General features: G+C 28.8%; 1 protein-coding gene, 1 long non-coding RNA gene and 1 pseudogene across 2 annotated transcripts; 2 read left to right on the top strand and 1 right to left on the bottom strand.

Annotated features, from left to right (window-relative positions):
* The first annotated feature begins 1,462 nt into the window (after nucleotides 1-1,462).
* Nucleotides 1,463-3,148, top strand: LOC114193914 (basic helix-loop-helix (bHLH) DNA-binding superfamily protein). Its single transcript, XM_028083902.2, has 2 exons — nucleotides 1,463-1,867; nucleotides 2,525-3,148. Exons 1-2 carry the CDS (start codon nucleotides 1,583-1,585, stop codon nucleotides 3,002-3,004), a joined length of 765 nt encoding a protein of 254 aa, XP_027939703.2. The 5' UTR covers nucleotides 1,463-1,582; the 3' UTR covers nucleotides 3,005-3,148.
* A 9,243-nt stretch (nucleotides 3,149-12,391) lies between these two features.
* On the top strand, nucleotides 12,392-13,980 carry LOC114193016 (transcription factor MYB73 pseudogene; annotated as a pseudogene).
* A 4,360-nt stretch (nucleotides 13,981-18,340) lies between these two features.
* LOC114193806 (uncharacterized) lies at nucleotides 18,341-18,842 on the bottom strand. Its single transcript, XR_003606305.2, has 2 exons — nucleotides 18,705-18,842; nucleotides 18,341-18,590 (listed from the first exon to the last, which is right to left on the bottom strand). It is a non-coding gene; the product is annotated as an uncharacterized LOC114193806 (long non-coding RNA).
* Nucleotides 18,843-19,554: the final 712 nt, after the last annotated feature.

The following is a 19,554-nucleotide window of genomic DNA, read 5'->3' on the forward strand; positions in this document are numbered from 1 at the left end:
ACCATCCGCAACAAACACTACAACAATAAAGACCAAAAAGATATTTAAGCCTTAATTTTTTATGTGATATTGGACTTATGTTTTATTAGTATTATCTTTCATGAATATATTCGAAAAGATCTATAAGTAATATCATACTTAATGATTAATTTGATAACCGGACATTTAAACTAATAAATTTATTGTCTTCAAATTTTAAGAGTTAGTAATAGTGTCAAATTTCTGTTATATAAATTAAAATCATGTCTTATTAATATTGTCTATTATGAATCTTCGGTCCCTTTTATTTAATTTTTTTCCTTTTTGCTAGAAATCCATTTTCATTCAGGAGAGATTTCTTGTGATTTAAATCCTAATTGAATACCTATGATTAAGCAATACTACTATCATTTATGTGTTCGTACGGTAATTCTGAAGATCAGTTTATGCAAACTGTTTCAACATATCATTGACACCCTATGAATTAGCATGACAGTGTTTTTTCATTCATTCTGTCACTTTTTAATCAAAAAAAATAATTGAGAGAGAGGTAAAACAGGTCCACAAGCTGTCTTAAGCTCAATGGACAATCCGTTTTATCACTGTTCTTACATCAGACATTTGTCTAATTGTACGAGAAAATCTTGCGTTCTTTTTTGTGTACAAAAATGTTCTCCTTCACCCACCTTTTTCATCTTCCTCAACATGCCAAGGACCAAAACCTTGGTTCGGACACTATATCATAGTACCGTAAAATCTGTGATCAAACTTAACCAAGGTCAGCCCTTAATCAAGTATAACCTATCACTCCTGAAATTAAACCAATGATTCTGCATTTTGTTTGTAGGGTATGTCCCAGTCAAAGGGTTAAAATTTCAAGATAAGTACAAGAATCATTAAGATGATTAGCAGATAATTTTGTTCTTTAATATATGGCTAGAAATGGGATCATAGCATCTTCATCTGTCAAAAGAAAACATCAATTTGCTAAGTAGATTTAAAATCATAGAAAAGATGAATATTTGACAGTAAAAAAACTAGGATGAGGAGAATAATTCAGAAAGAGAGCCCAAATGGTTATAATTACAATGAGAGGAGACAAAAAAACTCGATGGCTATACACACACATAGAAGAATAAGATACTGTTCTTGCACCACTACATACATCAGTCACTGTTACTAGGTCAAGCGATTCCAGAGTTTAACACAGTGATTTCCACAGTGGCAATACTATTTCATTTCTGCTTCAAATTCTTAGTCAGCACGGATACTCATTAAGATAAGCCTGTTTGTTGGGCCATGCCACCCTCTTGCTTTTTATTTTGGCTCATCCTTTTTCCTCTTCTCAAACTCGAGAGATTCTTCTTCACAAAGTGTAGTGAGATTTATTAGAGAGAAAAAAATTTTGCTGGTGAAGTGACAGGCGCATACGGCCAAAAACTATTTTCATCTGACCCCATTAAAGGTCATTGCATATCACACCAATCACCATAAAGATAAGAAGAAGATCGTCCATTAAGCAAACAGTGTGAATGAATAATGCGAAATAAAAGGCTCACAAAACCAGACACAGGCCTTAGAATGGTCTCTGATTATTGTGCATATGGAAAGTTACCACTATTCTGGGTGGCCTCTTCCCACCAACATGCCTCGCTGCAACTCTGCACCAAACAGTGATCAATTATCTCCTTTTTCACTCCCTCTTGCTTCTTCTGACCCTCCATCTCTTCAGTTTAGTGATTTCCCTTTGTGGCCTGCAACCATTGCAGAAGATAAAGATAGAGTTGCAAGTGCTTCAAAGAGTCACAGCCAAGCAGAGAAAAGACGCCGAGACAGGATCAATGCACAGCTTGCAACTCTCAGAAAACTCATTCCCATGTCTGATAAGGTAAAAAGAACAAAAAATAAACAAAAATCATCATGAGTCTCTTTTGCTATGTGCCACAGTTTCTCAAATTTGAATTTTCTACTGGTTTTCTATTCAGTTTCTTTGCTGTATCTTCAAATTACATAAAAGTTTGCATATTCTTTTCAACAACAAGCAAGAAAGTGGAACTAGAATTTCCTACTCTAGGAGGTATAGGGTATCATTAAGCCAAATTAAATCAGATTTGACGTACCATATGATTGGTAGATAATTGAATATATGATGAGAGAGTTTGATCTTGAGGTTTATCTATATAAAAAGAATATTTGGACGAAAAATTCAATCTTTCAGATGAATTTTAATATTTTAGTTTGAAGTACCAGATTCCATCCACTGTGAATTTGTGGCATTTCGATGTGTATTTCAGATAGCAAAGTCACTTTCAATTCCATGAATAGCTTTACTAGGTTGTGTGACAGGTCATGCAGATTTCAATTTCACTAGCTTCCAATCTTTAGAAGAGAAAAGAAAGTAAGAGAGAATCATAGCATGAAATAGCTTTTACTAGGTTGTGTGATAGGCCATAGATTTTACTTCCACTAGCATCCCTATCTTTAACAGAAAGAAGCTATAACAGGAAAAAAAAAATAAAAAAAAATTGTGTGGGTGGTGGTGCAGATGGACAAAGCAGCATTACTAGGGAGTGTGGTAGAGCATGTGAAAGATCTAAAGCGAAAAGCCATGTGTGTGAGCAAAGCCATAACTGTTCCAACAGAAACCGATGAAGTAACAATTGAGTTCCACGAAGCTGAAGATGAAAGCTTCAGAAAAGTGAAGATATTGAAGGAGAAGATCATAATCAAAGCTTCTGTGTGCTGTGATGATCGACCTGAAGTGTTTCCTGAGCTCATCCAAGTTCTGAAAGGGTTGAGACTCACAGCAGTTAAGGCTGACATAGCTAGTGTTGGTGGCAGAATCAAAAGCATATTGGTTCTTTGCTCAAAGGACAGTGATGACAACAGTGTTTGCCTCACCACTCTCAAACACTCACTTAAATCTGCTGTCAACAAAATTGCTTCGTTATCTGTGGCCACTAATTGTCCCACTAGAAGTAAGAGGCAGAGGTTCTTCTTCCCTTCGCATTACGTACACCCATAATTCATCTCTGCACTTTTCTTTTTCATTTTTTTATTCTTAGGAAGGTTCTGTCAGTAGTAGATGAAATTGTTGTTTCATTTTTCAACAATTGCTTATCTGCAACAAGATATAATATATGGAAACCCAAGTCTTAATTTCGTTTTACAGTTCAACAAAATATTTTATCCTAAATCATCTTTAAACAAAACTTATTTATAAGATGAGTATTAGAATAAATTTTGACTGATGTTCTATGCTTTGATAATAATTCTTAATCCATAATTTAATAAGTATAAACATATATATATATATATATATATATATATATATATATATATATATATATATATATATATAATGTATTTGTTTCACACAATCAAAGATAGTTACACCAGAATAGGATAAGAAACTGGTTAAGCATATGCAAAGACCCTTACTAGTTCTGTAAAAACCCAGGAATAACACATCAACAGAATTAGTCTGTGGTCATAGATTTATATCAGAAAAACATTTGCTATGTTACTTTCAAATTAGAAACAAACATGGGTTTTCCAAGGTCAACACGAAAATAAAAAGAAGAAAAATGCATTACCATTGGAAAAAGAATATATCTTTGGGTGAAACCAAGATGGCCACACAAATCTAATTGCTGATATAAACTTACACAGCATCTTGAAATTTAATCTGAGTCTGTTTCAACTTAAAACATTGACTCATCTCTGAAAAATATATAGTATTTTGGTTATATTATTAGTTAAGATGAGATTTGCAGCACTGTTTTATTCTTAAATCACAGTGCATGTGATTTGTTTGAAACGATTGAAGGATTAACACGTGTAGTTGAGTAATGGTGATTGTAGTGCAAGGTGTTGATTAATGGGACCCTTTATGCTCTGCTTCTTTGTATGCAGAAGCAGAGATGATTTATGAGATGCAGCAATCAGCAGTGATAGCGTTGTACATGAGGACCACACCCTTAATTAGAGCACTGTTTCACAAAAGCAACGTACACTAAATTTTCCATTGAAAATGATTTATAAGGTGAAAAGGGTAATGCACTGTTGCAGTGTGCTTTTTCTCTTTAATGTTTTCTGAGCATAAAGTTCATAAGCTCTTACTGTAAAAGAGTCATTTCATAAGAAATTTTGTTGGGATAATTTATTTTAAAATTAAAAAATTAGTATATGTAATACTTATAAATTAAAGTAGGATTTGGATCCGTGCAAGATACGGTTTTTTTTTCTAAATATAATATATTTATTATATTAATTTAAATTTATAAGAAAAAATTATATTTAAAATTATATAAATTGAAAAGGTTATATAAATTAATTGATAGAAATTAAAAATATTATAATAAAAATATAAAATAGATATCAATTTATTTTAAATTAATTGAACATTTTATTAATTACTGAAGTGTTTGAGCTATGTAATTATTGCCAACACATCTATCATCAATATGTATGGGTGATCCATATGTCTTAAAATTCTTACAATGCGTATTTCTATGTTGAAAAGATAAAAACACCTCGAGGAGTTTAAAGACAAAAAAAAAAAACGTACTCTATATGTCTTAAACAAAAATGAAAAGAAATAATGAGGAAAATATACATGAAAAATCACATGTCCCACATTCTATTCTTGACCATTTACTTGATTTTAAAGGTGGAGTAGGATACACATTGTATTTGTGGACGTTTATGACTTATTAGCACGATATTAGTATAAGAACATTATAATTCAGAAGGTATAATGACATTGTTTAAGGATGTGAGTACTTAAATAATGATTACGTAATGAGTTTAAACTTAAATTATATAAATATGATTACTAAAATTTTGATAATTACATACTAATATAGAATAAAAAATAATAAGTATCTAAAACATTGGTAACTAATATTGGAAGTCAATTTAGATTTCATGAAAAAGTACAAAGAAGTCTGTCATTGTTGCATCCATTATGAAAGTTGAATTTGTGACATGCTTTAAGGTCACAGTTGAGGATAATCAGTTACGAAATTTTATTTCAGAACTTGTAGTAGTCGATAATATTGCCAAATTAATGAGAATTTATTATGATAATTCCGCAACCATCTTTAACAAGTATTGAAAAGATGCTAAGCATATGAAATTGAAATACTTTCCCGTTAAAGAAGAAGTTCAAAAAATGTAGAGTGTCAATAGAACATATTAGCACTGATGTTATAATTGTTGACCCTTTGACAAAATGGTTATGGTAATTGTTTGTTGGTCATGTAAAGAATATGCACATTATGTCTACTAGTGAATGTTGAATGTTAATGTTATTACTTTTTATGTGACACTCTAAGCTCTTTGATGTATACGTTTCTAAAATATGTGTTTTCTTCTTTATGTTTATCCATGAAAATTATGAAGAAGAAAACAAAGTATGTTATTGTTATTGAAATTATATTATGTTTGAACCCATTATGAATTTCTCATTGTAAAGTTGTATGAAGGAGAAAAAGGTGATACAATGGTACATGGGATGGAACGTGTAGACCGAATCATGTGCAACCGCCATGACTCTTTTTATTTTTGTATCTTTGATTATGAATAATGATGGAATTAGTTTGCGTAAGGTATGCACATTATATCATTATATTTATGTATTAAATGTTATATATGAGTTGAATGGGAGATATATGTTTATGTATTAAATGTTGACATATAGGTCGAGTGGCAGAATGTTAGAATTAATTGACAAATTAATTATATTATGTTATTCATTTAAAATATTAGGATGGACCCTAATGTAATTTAATAACATATAATGACCTATTGGTTATTGTGAGAAGTTATAATAAAATAAAATAAAGTCAAATTCAACTTGATGAACGTTAGTTTATAAAAGGGGATTAGAGTTTTGTCTTTGGCCATAAAGTTCTTTCATAGTAAGTCACTAAGAAAGAGAATGAGAAAGGGGAAAGAAAGGCAAAAAGATAAATTGGAAAAAGGAGGTTGAAGAACAAAGATCGAAGAACAAATTCTCATTGGATCTTCCATGGATCAAAGTTGTATCCTGTTATGACTTATATGTGTTAATGTGTGATAATCATGAATGTTAAGATCTTAAAATAGTTTTCTTGAATGAGTTATGATCGTATTAAAAACTACAAATTAATTTACGTTAGAGACGTAAGAATAATTTATTAAAGAAATATACTTTAAATATGCATGAAATAGATATATTTTTAATAAAGTAACATAATAAATTTAATTATGGTTATTTTTAATGACTTTGATATTATTTAATATATAATATTACGGAACAAACTAATATATAACTGTAATTTAAATGGTTACTAGAGATGGCAAATAAACCCGTGCCCGTGGGTATCACCCGAACCCGTCCCCGTTTTGACGGGGAATCCCCGCTTTGACTGGGTATGGGTATGGGTATGGGTAATACCCGAAATTTTCAACTGGGGATGGGGATGGGGATGGGGATATATATATACCCGCCCAAATACCCGTCCCCGCTTAAATTACTAAACTATTTATAATTTATTAAATAATCTAAAAAATATATATAAATAAATAATATATTTACACATATAATATAATATAATATAATATAATATAATATAATATAATATAATATAATATAGTATATATACATATAAATAAAATATACTTTTATATATATATATATATATATTTACACATATACATGTAATATAATATAATATAATATAATATAATATAATATACATATAATATATATACATAATAATATAATATAATATATATAATATATACGTATAAAACAAATTAATCATTTAACTAGTGAGATCTTTTATAAACAAATTTATAACATTACAAATTTATAAAAATTTAAAAGAAAGAAATATATATATATATATATATATATATATATATATATATATATATATATATAAAAGCATAAAATATCTACGCATATACATATAATATATATACATAATAATATAATATATATTATTATATTTATATTATTATATAATATAATATAATATATACTTAAAATAAATATATATCTATAAAAATATATATATATTTTTTGTTACGTATGTTGGTTTCTAGAGAAAATGAGCACAGGAGATCAAGATTTGCAGGTACCAAGTCCACCACAGTGTTCACAACAACCAACTCCCTTTCAAAGTTCCAATAATGACAGTCAATCTCCATTGAATCCATCTACGCAAACACCTTCAGAAGTTCATGATGAAATACATTCAACAACACAAGTAGAGCCTGAGAAAGGGAAATTGAAAAGTGTTGTGTGGGAACACTTTGAAAAGATAAAAGTTGATGGAAAATACAAAGCTAAATGTAACTATTGCAAGAAACTGCTTGGTGGAGAAACAAAGAATGGAACAAAGCACTTGCACCATCATACAAACATATGTATTCAAAAGAAGGCTTTAGCAAAAGGAAAAGGGGGACAAAAAACACTTTTTTCTAAGATTTCAAGTGGCAAAAAGGAATTGGCTTGTGGAGCTTATAATGAAGAAAATGCCAAGAGGGAACTTGCAACAATGATTATATTGCATGAATATCCATTGTCAATAGTGGACCATATTGGTTTTATTAGATTCGTGACAACAATTCAACCATTATTTCAACTTCCTTCACGAAATACGATAAAGAAAGAGATACTCGGCATCTATGAACATGAAAAACAAGTTGTTATGAAGTTGATAGATACAAATAAAGGAAGAATAGCAATTACATCGGATATGTGGACTGCAAGCAATCAAAAGAAAGGGTATATGTCTATCACAGCTCACTATATTGATGACAATTGGACATTGCAAAATATAATTTTGAGGTACACCTTTTTTAATTTATAAATTTTCCAGTAATTTTTTTTATGCACCTCTAGAAAGATTATATGTCTTACAAAATATTGCTTAATTTATAGGTTCATTTATGTTCCCGCACCTCACACAACTGATCGACTTTGCAATGTATTAGTTAATTGTTTGTTCGATTGGAATATTGATACAAAATTGTCTACTATCACTTTAGACAACTACAGCACAAATGATAGCATGATTGAAAAAATTAAGGATAAGTTGAAGTTGGACACACTCATTAAGAAAGGGTCTTTGCTTCATATGCGTTGTTCAACACATATCCTTAATTTGATTGTGAAAGAAGGGTTAGCCGTCCTAAAAGAAGGGGTGGAAAAAATTCGAGAAAGTGTAGCATATTGGACAGCAACTCCTAAAAGAATGGAAAAATTTGAGGAAACAGCTAGACAATTGCGAATTTCTTTCACTAAAAAGTTAAGTTTGGATTGCCCAACTAGATGGAATTCTACTTACAAGATGCTTGATATTGCCATATGTTATAAGGATGTGTTTTTTAGGTTAAAGCAACGTGAAGCTCAATACACTTCTTTGCCAACTGATATGCAGTGGGAATTTGCAAAGGATGTTTGTCGAAGGCTAAAATTATTTAATGACATCACAAAAATCATTTCTGGCTCCAAATACCCAACTGCCAACATCTTTTTCCCAAAGATTTGTGAGATCAAGATTGCAATAAATGATTGGGTTAAATCTCCTGAGATAACCATTCAAAATATGGCAATACAAATGTTAAAGAAATTTGAAAGTTACTGGAGTGTTATTCATGATATATTGGCAATTGCTTCAGTTTTAGATCCAAGGTACAAGATGGACGTGTTAGAATATTATTTTTATAAATTGTATGGTAATGATTTTGATCTGAAACTTAGTAGGATTCGTCAAATGTGCTATGATTTGGTTTTGGAATATCAATCAAAAAAGAATGAAACTTCTTCTTATAGAGCTACATCATTGGAGTTGGGAAAGGATGTTGATAATGATGCGAATGAATTTTTAGAGTTTATGGCAAAAAAGAAAAAATCTAGAACTACAGTTATGAAAACAGAGTTGGATTATTACTTGGAAGAAGATAATTTGCCGGTTACACAAGAATTTGATATCCTATCATGGTGGAAAACAAATGGGTTAAAGTTTCCAACCCTTCAAGCAATTGCAAGGGATGTTTTAGCTATTCCAATAACAACTGTAGCTTCTGAATCTGCTTTTAGTACTGGTGGTCAGATATTAACTTCTCACCGTAGTCGACTTCATCATATTACTATAGAGGCTTTGATGTGTACAAGAAGTTGGATATGGAACTCAAACCATCTAGGTAAGTTACTCAAATTTATTAATATTTTTTGTTAGTATTTTTTGTGAATTCTCATCTAATATTCTACATTTGGTGTTTGTAGGTGTTAAAAAATTAAAAGGAAAAGATGTTCTCATGAGTGAAAATGAATCTGATGAAGAAGGTACATTATATTCTAGTAATTAAAATTTTCAATTTCAATTATTATATCATATCTAATTTTTCATTTTTTTTCTATGTGTAGGTGGATCGAATGCAAATGAAACCACTGATCATTTGTAAAATTAATAAATATTTTGGTTATTATAAAATTTTAGTAATGTGTAATTTTTTAGCTTTTATATAATTATTTGAATTTTATTTAGTTGTTATTTGATACTTTAATTTGAGATTTATACTATTATAATATTTTTCTTAATATTTGACATCATGAAAATCAAAAAGAGTATGTTATTTTAATATTGAATATTTTGATAGTATCATGTGATTTTTAAATTTTTTTTATAAAAAATATTTAATTGATATATGGAACAATAAAAAAATGGGTATGGGTATGGGTATAAGAAAATACCCGTTACCCGGTGGGGATGGGGATGGGTCAAAAGTTATATACCCGTTGGGTTTGGGGATGGGGATGGGGATGAATTTTTATTATGGGGATGGGGATGGGATCATGATACCCGTACCCGCCCCGCCCCGTTGCCATCCCTAATGGTTACAGAATTTAACTATTTTATGGAACAAACTATGCTACAATATTAACATCTTTACGAATTTATAACATTTATAAATGGAAAGATTTAGTATTTTATTTATTTAAAAATCAACCATATGATTTTTCCTATTTAAATAAAGTAGGTTTTCATAAAAGAAATTGTATAAGCATGTTCTATTCGATACGGGTAGAAAAAGAACCACACTCGATTTTCTTAAAAAATAGAGAAATCAGAACCAAGTCAAGATGATATAGATCAACCCCTCTTCTTGCGTTCTTGTGCTAAAGATCTTACTATTTCCAAACATATATGAGCTATACTACTAAAAAACAAAAACTGTGATAAAGAAATATGTCATGTTTAAAGTACAAGTAACAAAAACAAATAAATCATTTAACCAATTTTCAAGAAGCAGCAGGTGACTTAAGAAGTTCAAACAACGATGTCATTACTAGACACAATAAAGTGCTCTAATATGTATTCTTACTTACTTAGATCTTGATTTTCGACCTGGACTAGCTTATCTCGACTTTTGACACTAGGCGACTCGGGACAAACTATCTCGACCTTTGGCTTGAGGCAAGCCATCTTGAACTTCGGCCCGAGGCAGGCCATCTCAACCTACAACCTAGTGAAAGTCATCTTGACTTTTGGCCTGGATCGACTCGTCGCAACCTTCGGTCCGAGTTGGTCCGTCTTGACATTCGACTTGGATTGACTTGTCTCTACTTTCAGTCAGGGTCCCCCCTTCTCGAACTTTAGCACATGTCGACCCATTTGGACTTTGACCCCTGTTGGCCCGTCTTAACCTTAAACCCAAGCTAACCAATAGCAACCTTTGGCCTCGGCCCGCCTGTCTCGACCTTTGGCTCAGGCTGACCAATCTTGTCCATTGGCCTAGGCCAGCCAGTCTCAAACTTTGGTCTAAGATGACCTAGGTTTGATTGTCTCGACCTTTGACCTGAGCCACTCGTTTTGACCTTCAACACAAGCTAGTTGGTCTCCCCACCTTCCATCGAGGCCGATCCATTATAACCTTCAAACAAGTCGACTTGTCTTGACCTTTGACCCAGGTTGACACGCTTGAACATTCGGTCTGACACATGCTATTGATATTGATTTGTAACATGACACTTAACCTTTGTTTGCTTTAGCTGTTCTACTATGTGAGAGGAAGGGTGAACGAGTGATTGAACGAATCTGAAGTGTTTTTTACAAGGAATTGAAACAGATTTGCATTGATGGATACGAAGGAGACTACTATGTTTCTATCTGCGCATAATTGAGAGATGAGAGTTCATCACTTCCATTTTTATAGTTTTGGCCTTTTCTTTTCACTATGGATCGGATGTATGCAATTTCATGGAGAGAAAGAAAACAATCAATATTCAATGAGTGGAAAAATATAGCAAGGAACTGAGAAACCTGTTTAAATAAAAGAATGAGAATTTAAAGAGAACAAGCAAAATTAGTATATATCATATAATCATTTATTTTATTTTATTATATATATAATATAAATAATGTAATAATAATAATAAATTGTATTTTTAAATAACAATTTCAAATTTATTTTAATATAATTTTTACTATTTATATTTAAATTTATATCATATTTATCTTCAAGGGTAAAATAGTAATTATCTAATTTTATCAATTAAACTATTTTTTAATTTATAATATCCATCACATCATACATACACAAACTTTTATCTCAAATCACACAATCTTTCTTTTAATCAAAACAATACCACAATTCACTCTCCATCCTCTCAAATTCACCCACCCACTTCAAGTCTCCTCTCCCATTCCAAACACATCTTGGGATAACAGTGTCAACTTGACATATGAACAACTTTTTTTAAATTAAAAAAAATAAAATATACTAAAATTTTTTTAAAACATAATTTAAGAAAATAAAAAAAAAAATTACAAACTGACATGTGATCTTATTAATAATTTAAATATCATTATAAAAAATAAAACAAATTAAATAAAATTGAAAAAAGAATTGAGATTTTATTAAACATGACCAAATTAAAAAAAAAAATAGAATCATTGTTTAATCCATTATTTAATTAATTAACATTCTCCTGTTCCACACTTTTCATAAACCCACCAATTACCAAGAAGTTAAAAACCTAACCTTTAAACAAAAGACAAAGGTTACAACAACAAACCTTCCCGATCCGTCAATCTGTGTTAAAAGACGATTCAAAGAATGGTCGTTATATGTCTTAAGTTTAAATGTTTTTCTTAATGAAATCTTAATATTCATGACAAACTATACTACAATATTAACCCCTCTATGAACTAATAACATTTATAAATAAAAGATTTATTATTTTACTAATTTAAAAATTATTTATTATTTGTAAGCTACATAAGTAATTTATTATTTATATATATATATATATATATATATATTAAATAAATTGTTTTATATTTATATACAAAAAAATATGTAACTAAATTTATTTTAGACCTGCAAAATGGAAGCAGCTATTTAAAGGAAGAGAGGGTGGAAATGATGTATGGACCATATGCATGTCTAACTGCACAAACAACTTACAGTTGCAAAACTTCCCCTTCATGCAATTCCCTTCTTCCCAAATCCATTCCATCTTTCAACCAACTATTCTTAAATAAATAAATAAATATAACCGATGGCCGTTACACCTTCACCTTCATTTTGACTTCTCATCAATTAGTTAGTTGCCCAATCTATCGTTTATTAATAAATAATAATTAATTCTAATAATAATAATAAAGTCAATATAACATTTATGCTTCTTAACTGTCACACTCATCATTTTTTTAACTAAAATGGAAAACAACACATTTTAGAAAATAAAACGAATGTGCTACGTTACAATGTGAAAACAACGCCATTAAACAAATAAACGGGTCAAAAATTATGCGCTAAAATTTATAGGTAAGATGTTATCAGAATCCGTTAGACAAAGTGGAAGTTATAACTTCCTTCATATTAATAACCTACCTGTAAACTTCCCCCACCAACCTAGACCGAAACTGAAACCACCCTAAAGTAACAAACATTAACAATCACACGCTGCAACTAAAACCTTCCCAATACAACATGTTAAAAGAACGGTTATACTCTTTAAGTTTTAAATTTCTTCTTAAATAAATTTTTATATGTATTTGCTCATGATATAAACAGAAAAACAGAAAGCAGCCAAATATTAACAATAAGTAATAATAACAACAACACTCACAAGTTTTTTGTTTGACATCTCCGCGCAACAGGTGAGAGGCATGATGACGGGCGTTGGCAACGATCGAGTGAAGGGCTCGTGGAGTCCTCAAGAAGATGCGACGCTATTAAAATTGGTGAACGAACACGGCGCGCGGAATTGGTCCCTCATCAGCAGCAGCATTCCCGGCCGCTCTGGCAAGTCCTGCCGGTTGCGATGGTGCAACCAGCTGAGTCCAGAGGTGCAGCACCGTCCCTTCACGTCGGCGGAGGACGAGATCATCATCAAGGCGCACGCTATTCACGGAAACAAATGGGCTACCATCTCGCGCCTCCTTCCTGGCCGCACCGATAACGCCATCAAGAATCACTGGAACTCCACCCTCCGGCGCCGTGGCACGGTGGAGCAGTCGTCGTCGGCATCACCAAACACTAAACGCGCCTCTCCGTTCGGGTGGGACTACCCTGTCAAGAAACAGCGTGCGGAGGAAGAGAGAGAGGAGGAGCGAATTGCGATTCCGTTGAGTCTTTTTCCGTTTGATGAGAAATCAGAGGGAGAAGTGGAAGAGGGAGAGGAAAGAGTGAGAGAAGAGGTTAGAGTGAATAATAATAATAATAATAATAATAATAATACCCGGGCTTCGGATCACGATTGTTTTATGCAGATGATGCAGCGCATGATTGCTGATGAGGTTAGGAATTATGTTAATAGTTTGTGCAATCGAAATCTTTACCTTCATCCGCATTAGATCTAAAACATTCTTATATTTAGCATCTAATCTTAAGTATTTTCGAATTAATTAGATCTGATAGGAGTTAATTAAGATCTAATTTCTAAGATTACAAAATGATTTGTATAAACATTCCATTTTAGAACCATTGATACTTTCTTCTATTTTTTCTTGTCAACTCATCAAAGACTCTATACTACATCGTGCATATAATCTTTATCCACACTGCTTAGACATGAATTCTTTTAAAAGAAACAATATTGATATACTAATCAATAATTAATATTATTGTTCTTTTAATATTTGTTCTTTTTCATTTAGGTATAAGAACGAGAGTCTAAAATAGGAAATCATCATATCATTGTTCTTTTAGTATTTGTTTTTTTTCATTTAGGTGCAACATTTTAACTTTTAATTTGAATTTTATAAAAAAAAATTATAACTATGAAGCAATAAACTTTATACTTTTTAAAAAGTGGATCTTTTGAGTGATGTATTTTGTGTTTAAGATGTTTTGAATTATTATTAAGATAAATTTTGAAGCCTTTTCTCAAGAAAGGATAACGCAAAAAAAACATATGTATTGTAAAATTTATCATGCCTTATTTTCTGAGAAATAATTTGCTTGATTAGTTGTGTCTACATTTGCAATTTTATTCATACAAATCTCCCTGGTCATCCTTTATGGAGCACCACATTTAACACACATTTCTAGATTTCAGGTCTTGGTTAACCATTTCATCATCTAACATTACATAATTCTTATATACATAGTCAAATTGCTTGAAATTCACCCGTTAACCATTATGAATAATACATTAACATGTTATTCACTTTTTTATCCAATTTTTCTATCAATAACAATATGATACTTTGGTAAAGGTGGGAAAGTTTCTATGAGAACTTTCTTAGTTATTGTTACACGTTATTTTTTAAAATTGTAAATTGTGTATTCATTTTAGATTCTATTTTGCAGTATATTACGGGTTAAGTTTGTTATGTTTTTTTTAGAAAAATTATCTTCTGATTACTAAATTTTGACAATTTTCTCTTACAATCTTAGGTGTCATGTTCTAAGTAATTTTTCATTTTTTATTTTTTAAAATCACTTAACAGATGATACAGAAAAAGTTGTCAAAATTTAGTAATCAAAATATCATTATCCTTAGTTTGATGAGCACAATGGCAATGGACACGAGCGCTTGCTCTCTGTCAACATCGTGATAGGCTCGATCATACTACATTGTGTTGGTATCAAAATTCATGACTATTCCACTAAACACATGGTCTATTAATGTAGCATAATATCCTACCGCTAATTGGTTATTTTCAAGCATCCAATGGTTATATTGAAGCATTCCAAGACATTGTAAATATAATACGACTTCTATTTTTTTTACTTTCATTCTTTAATTTTTATCATTTATTTTTTGACATGAATTTTTAAAGTTGAATAAAAAAGGAATAAAAAATACATAATTCAATAAATAAAAAATAATTAAAAATAAAAAATGAGATAATTTTTTTTATGTGAATCTTTCTTCACCTAACAATTAGGATTGGCAAAAAAGTGTATTAAAATATATTAAATTATGACATAGTCGATATTATAAATAGAGAATTAACCTACTATTATATAATTTTATATAATAGAGATGGAGTATTTCAAAAGTGGATAAATTATGTCATATTTTAATATATATATATATATATATATATATATATATATATATATATATATATATATATATATATATATATATATATATTACATTTTTAAATAATTAACTATTACTGTTAATTTATTTTCATATAAATAATTATTAGAATCAATTTTGAAATAAAATAAATATAATTAATAAAATTAATGAAATAAACATAATTATTATTGCTAATAAAATATTAATAAAAAAATTATAAAATAAGAATAATAGGATATTAATAAATTGTTTTAAAGTTTATAATACATTTTAAGATAATAATAATATAATTATAAATAATAACGATAATAATAATAAATTGTAAAGTATATACACTAGCGTAATTTTTTAAATATTTATAAATTATTTAAATTTTAAAGTGGTAATTTAAAAGATAAAATTGAAAAATAAAATATGTGTATATAACCATAGATACATAGTCATCAATATAGTTATAGATAAAATAAATTTTAATTATTGAAATAAAAAACATAACAACTAATATTATATAAATAAATTTTTATTATGAGTATTTATTTAAATTTGAAGTAGTTACTAAGATCATAGAACAATAAATAATTTTTATATAAGGAGTAATTATTTGAATTTAGAAAATTACTGAAATGATAATATACTGAAAAAAAGAAGTATTTTGAATAATTATTTAAAACTAAAAAACAGTAATTTGAAGGGTAAAATTGAAAAAACAGGACACAAGAAAATATTTATTTTTTTATATATAATTATGGATTATTATAAGTGTAATTAATTGAAATAGCTATCAAAATGATAAAATAAAAAAATTATTATGAATAATTATTTAAATTTTAAAAAAAGTAATTAAGAAAGTAAAATTAAATATATATATATATATATATATATATATTTAAGGTTATGATATTTATACATATTATGAATATGTGCGTAAAAGGATGTGACGATATTAATACATTGAATCACCCTTTTTGGATGTTGTGATTGTGATAATTTTTTGGATTTCATTGATTTATTATTAAAACTATTAAGTGGTGAAGTATATCACATTGCACCAAAAATAAATTATTTATTTCAATATGTTTCTAATAGATTAAATATAAATTGTTTAGACAGCACACTTTTTTAAAACTCACCAAATAAAATACCAATCAATTTAATTTATTTTATAAACAGAAAAAACTAAAACTGAATAATAGTTTCCAAAATGGCACTCTAATTTATTTCTAATAACATTAATTTTTCAAAGAAACTTTTTGAAAGCTTAAAAAAAGATAAATAATTACCAATGTGTTCAATTGTCATAAAAGAAGTAAAAATAATTAAGTTTAGTTTCAGTATAAAAAATAAAATGATTCTTTTGAGCAGAAAACTTTTGAAAACACACTAGTAATTAACTTTAATGTGTAGACACAAGTTTAAGGTTTAATTCGTTTCCTTTTTAGATAAACACTAACACTTAAAAACTGTTACAGTAATGAATTAAAAAAAATATAAATTTACATAAACATACAAGATAAAATAATGAAATAAATAATATATTATTAATTGTAGATATATAATTATAAATAAAAGATCAGTTTTAAAAATGTGACAGTAGTTAATTAAAAATAATATTTTAAAAAAATATTGTGTAGTCCAGAAGAATTTTAAAAAGTAAAACACAATTGAATATAACTAATGAATACATGCCTTAGACATTTATTTTAAATATTTATAATATTATATTAATAAATGATAATACATAATATTATTATATTAATATATAGAGTAATTATATATATATATATATATATATATATATAAATTAAAATTAGGGTAAAATGAATATAAAAATAAATTAAGAATTAAAAAATAATTGTTAAAATAGTTTATAAAAAAATATGAAAATATATCCGTTAGTTTTTAAAAGAAAAAAACGTAAATTAAAAATATGTTTTATTACGAATATATTTATATATAATTATAAATTATAATTATAAGAGTAAATTTAAATAGGTAGTTAATTTTTTTAATAAAATCAAATGTAAGAAATATTGAATTTACAAAAAATAGTCATTTAAAAAATAAATTTCATACGAAAGTAATTGTCAATTTTAAAATTACAAAAATAGAAAATTGAATACAAAGATATGTACGCAAGAGAAAAGAAAATCAAATGCTTTTGAAAAATGAAATCATTAACTTTCGCAATAGTTATACAGGATACACAGATTGATTCCACTTTATTTCTACTATCAAATGTTTGTTTTGTTTTGTTTCACTGTTAGACAAAGTTTAATTTAAATTTATTTAGGCCCCGTCCCTTTTTTTATTATAAACAACCTTTTTGTATTACAATCAACAAATACACTTCAGAACCTACCTATCCTATGATAACTTCAAAACTCTATATTTTGCCTTAATTCCTTAATTACTCACAAAGATTGCAAAAAATCCAAACTTGCTATCAGTTGATTTGAATCTACATATCAATCTACATATAACGCATTCAGTCATGTCTTTTAAAGTATGTTTATAAACATAGATAAAATGACAGATAAAGTCCAACAGACATTTTATAAACTGAAAGAAAAATGCAAAAAAGTACGAGGAGATATAGAAAAATGACCTAACTCAAGCATTTCAAATTTTCGCAATAGTTATAACTATTGCACTATTAAAACTTTACCTAACATTGGAGTAAGCCAGTAAGCCACTCTAATAGAAAGGTCAATTAATTAAATCCAAAAAAAAAGTAGAAATAATCAAAAATTATAACCACCCTAAAAAGTTAAGGGTGAACATCCAGACGAAATAGCAATAAGAAAAAAAAATCAAAGATGCAAATAAGAAATTCTGTTGATTCGCACAACGTTTTGAGCTAATAACACAAAAGCAAACATCACTAATTAAAGCCAACAAAATGTATCAGAATACAAAAAGAAGAAACCAGTAACACTACCTACTGGGTTTCCAGAACATAACAAACTGTAAAATTCAACAGAAACGAACTAGGATTATCGCACTACTTGGATCTCTGTCTCATCTTTCGGCGCTTCCTCTTCAATCTCCTCATACGCTTCTTCTTCCACTAAAAAAAGAAGATAAGAGATCGCAATCAGAGCAGAACCACCTAATAGAAACAGAATAGAAAAAAAGGAAACGGAATAATCAACAATAATCAACAGCGTAGAAATCAAACTACCTTGGCCCTCATGCTGAACAAACTCTGAACCCTTCTTCAAATCCGAACCCTAGCCGATTGCTGCTGAGAAGTAACAGAGGACTAAGAAGACAAAGCTTCTTAATGATGCAGCAATTTATAGCCTACAAGAAACCCTAGAAAGTATTGGGCTCTAACCAAAGGCCCAGACAGCATGCATCCTTAATCAATAAGCGTTAGCAATAATAACATGGCTTTTACTTCTTTCACCCCACAATTTTCGTCTTTCATCAAAATTTTCAAAATGACCGTTTTACTATCTGAAAAGTGACTTTTAAAATAAATATTATGAAAATTTGTTGGAAATTTTTTCTTTTTTAATTTTGGAATAATATTTTTGACACGAAATTTTCATAACAAAATTTTCCGAATCAAATTTATGAAATAGAAATTCTAGAAAAATATTTTCGGATTAAAATTTTCAGAATGAATGAAATACATTCTGGAACAGATTTTTCAAAATCATTATTTTCAAAAACAGAATTTTTTTTTCCGAAACATATGAAATATGGATTTCGGAATTGTTTTTTTTTTCGTATTTTCTCTTTTCTTCCTATGCAGCGGCAGTGATGTTGGAAGCGTGGGTTATTTTATATTATTTTGAGGGTGCGGTCCATTATTGTGGGGTTACAGAAAGCAATAGTCTTATATTATGCATTCATGGCATATTTATGTTATGTTACCTTCTGTGAAATGAATAAGAAAATAAAAGGGGGAAAGATGGAGGAAAATGGGCCTAGGTGCCAGATCTCACATTTTCTCTACAATTAAACTTTCTGTTTATCTTATAATTAATTTAAAATTAAAATTAAATTAAAAATCATAAAATTTT

The sequence above is a fragment of the Vigna unguiculata genome, chromosome 8, assembly GCF_037176805.1.
Source record: "Vigna unguiculata cultivar grain cowpea cultivar isolate G323 ecotype 2 chromosome 8, ASM3717680v1, whole genome shotgun sequence".
NCBI lineage: Eukaryota > Viridiplantae > Streptophyta > Magnoliopsida > Fabales > Fabaceae > Vigna > Vigna unguiculata.

Bases quoted from the DNA above. Each gene is read 5' to 3' on its own strand.
- LOC114193914 (XM_028083902.2), top strand. From the start codon at position 1,583: ATGGAAAGTTACCACTATTCTGGGTGGCCTCTTCCCACCAACATGCCT. The intron at 1,868-2,524 runs GTAAAAAGAACA...GTGGTGGTGCAG, and splicing joins TCATTCCCATGTCTGATAAG to ATGGACAAAGCAGCATTACT.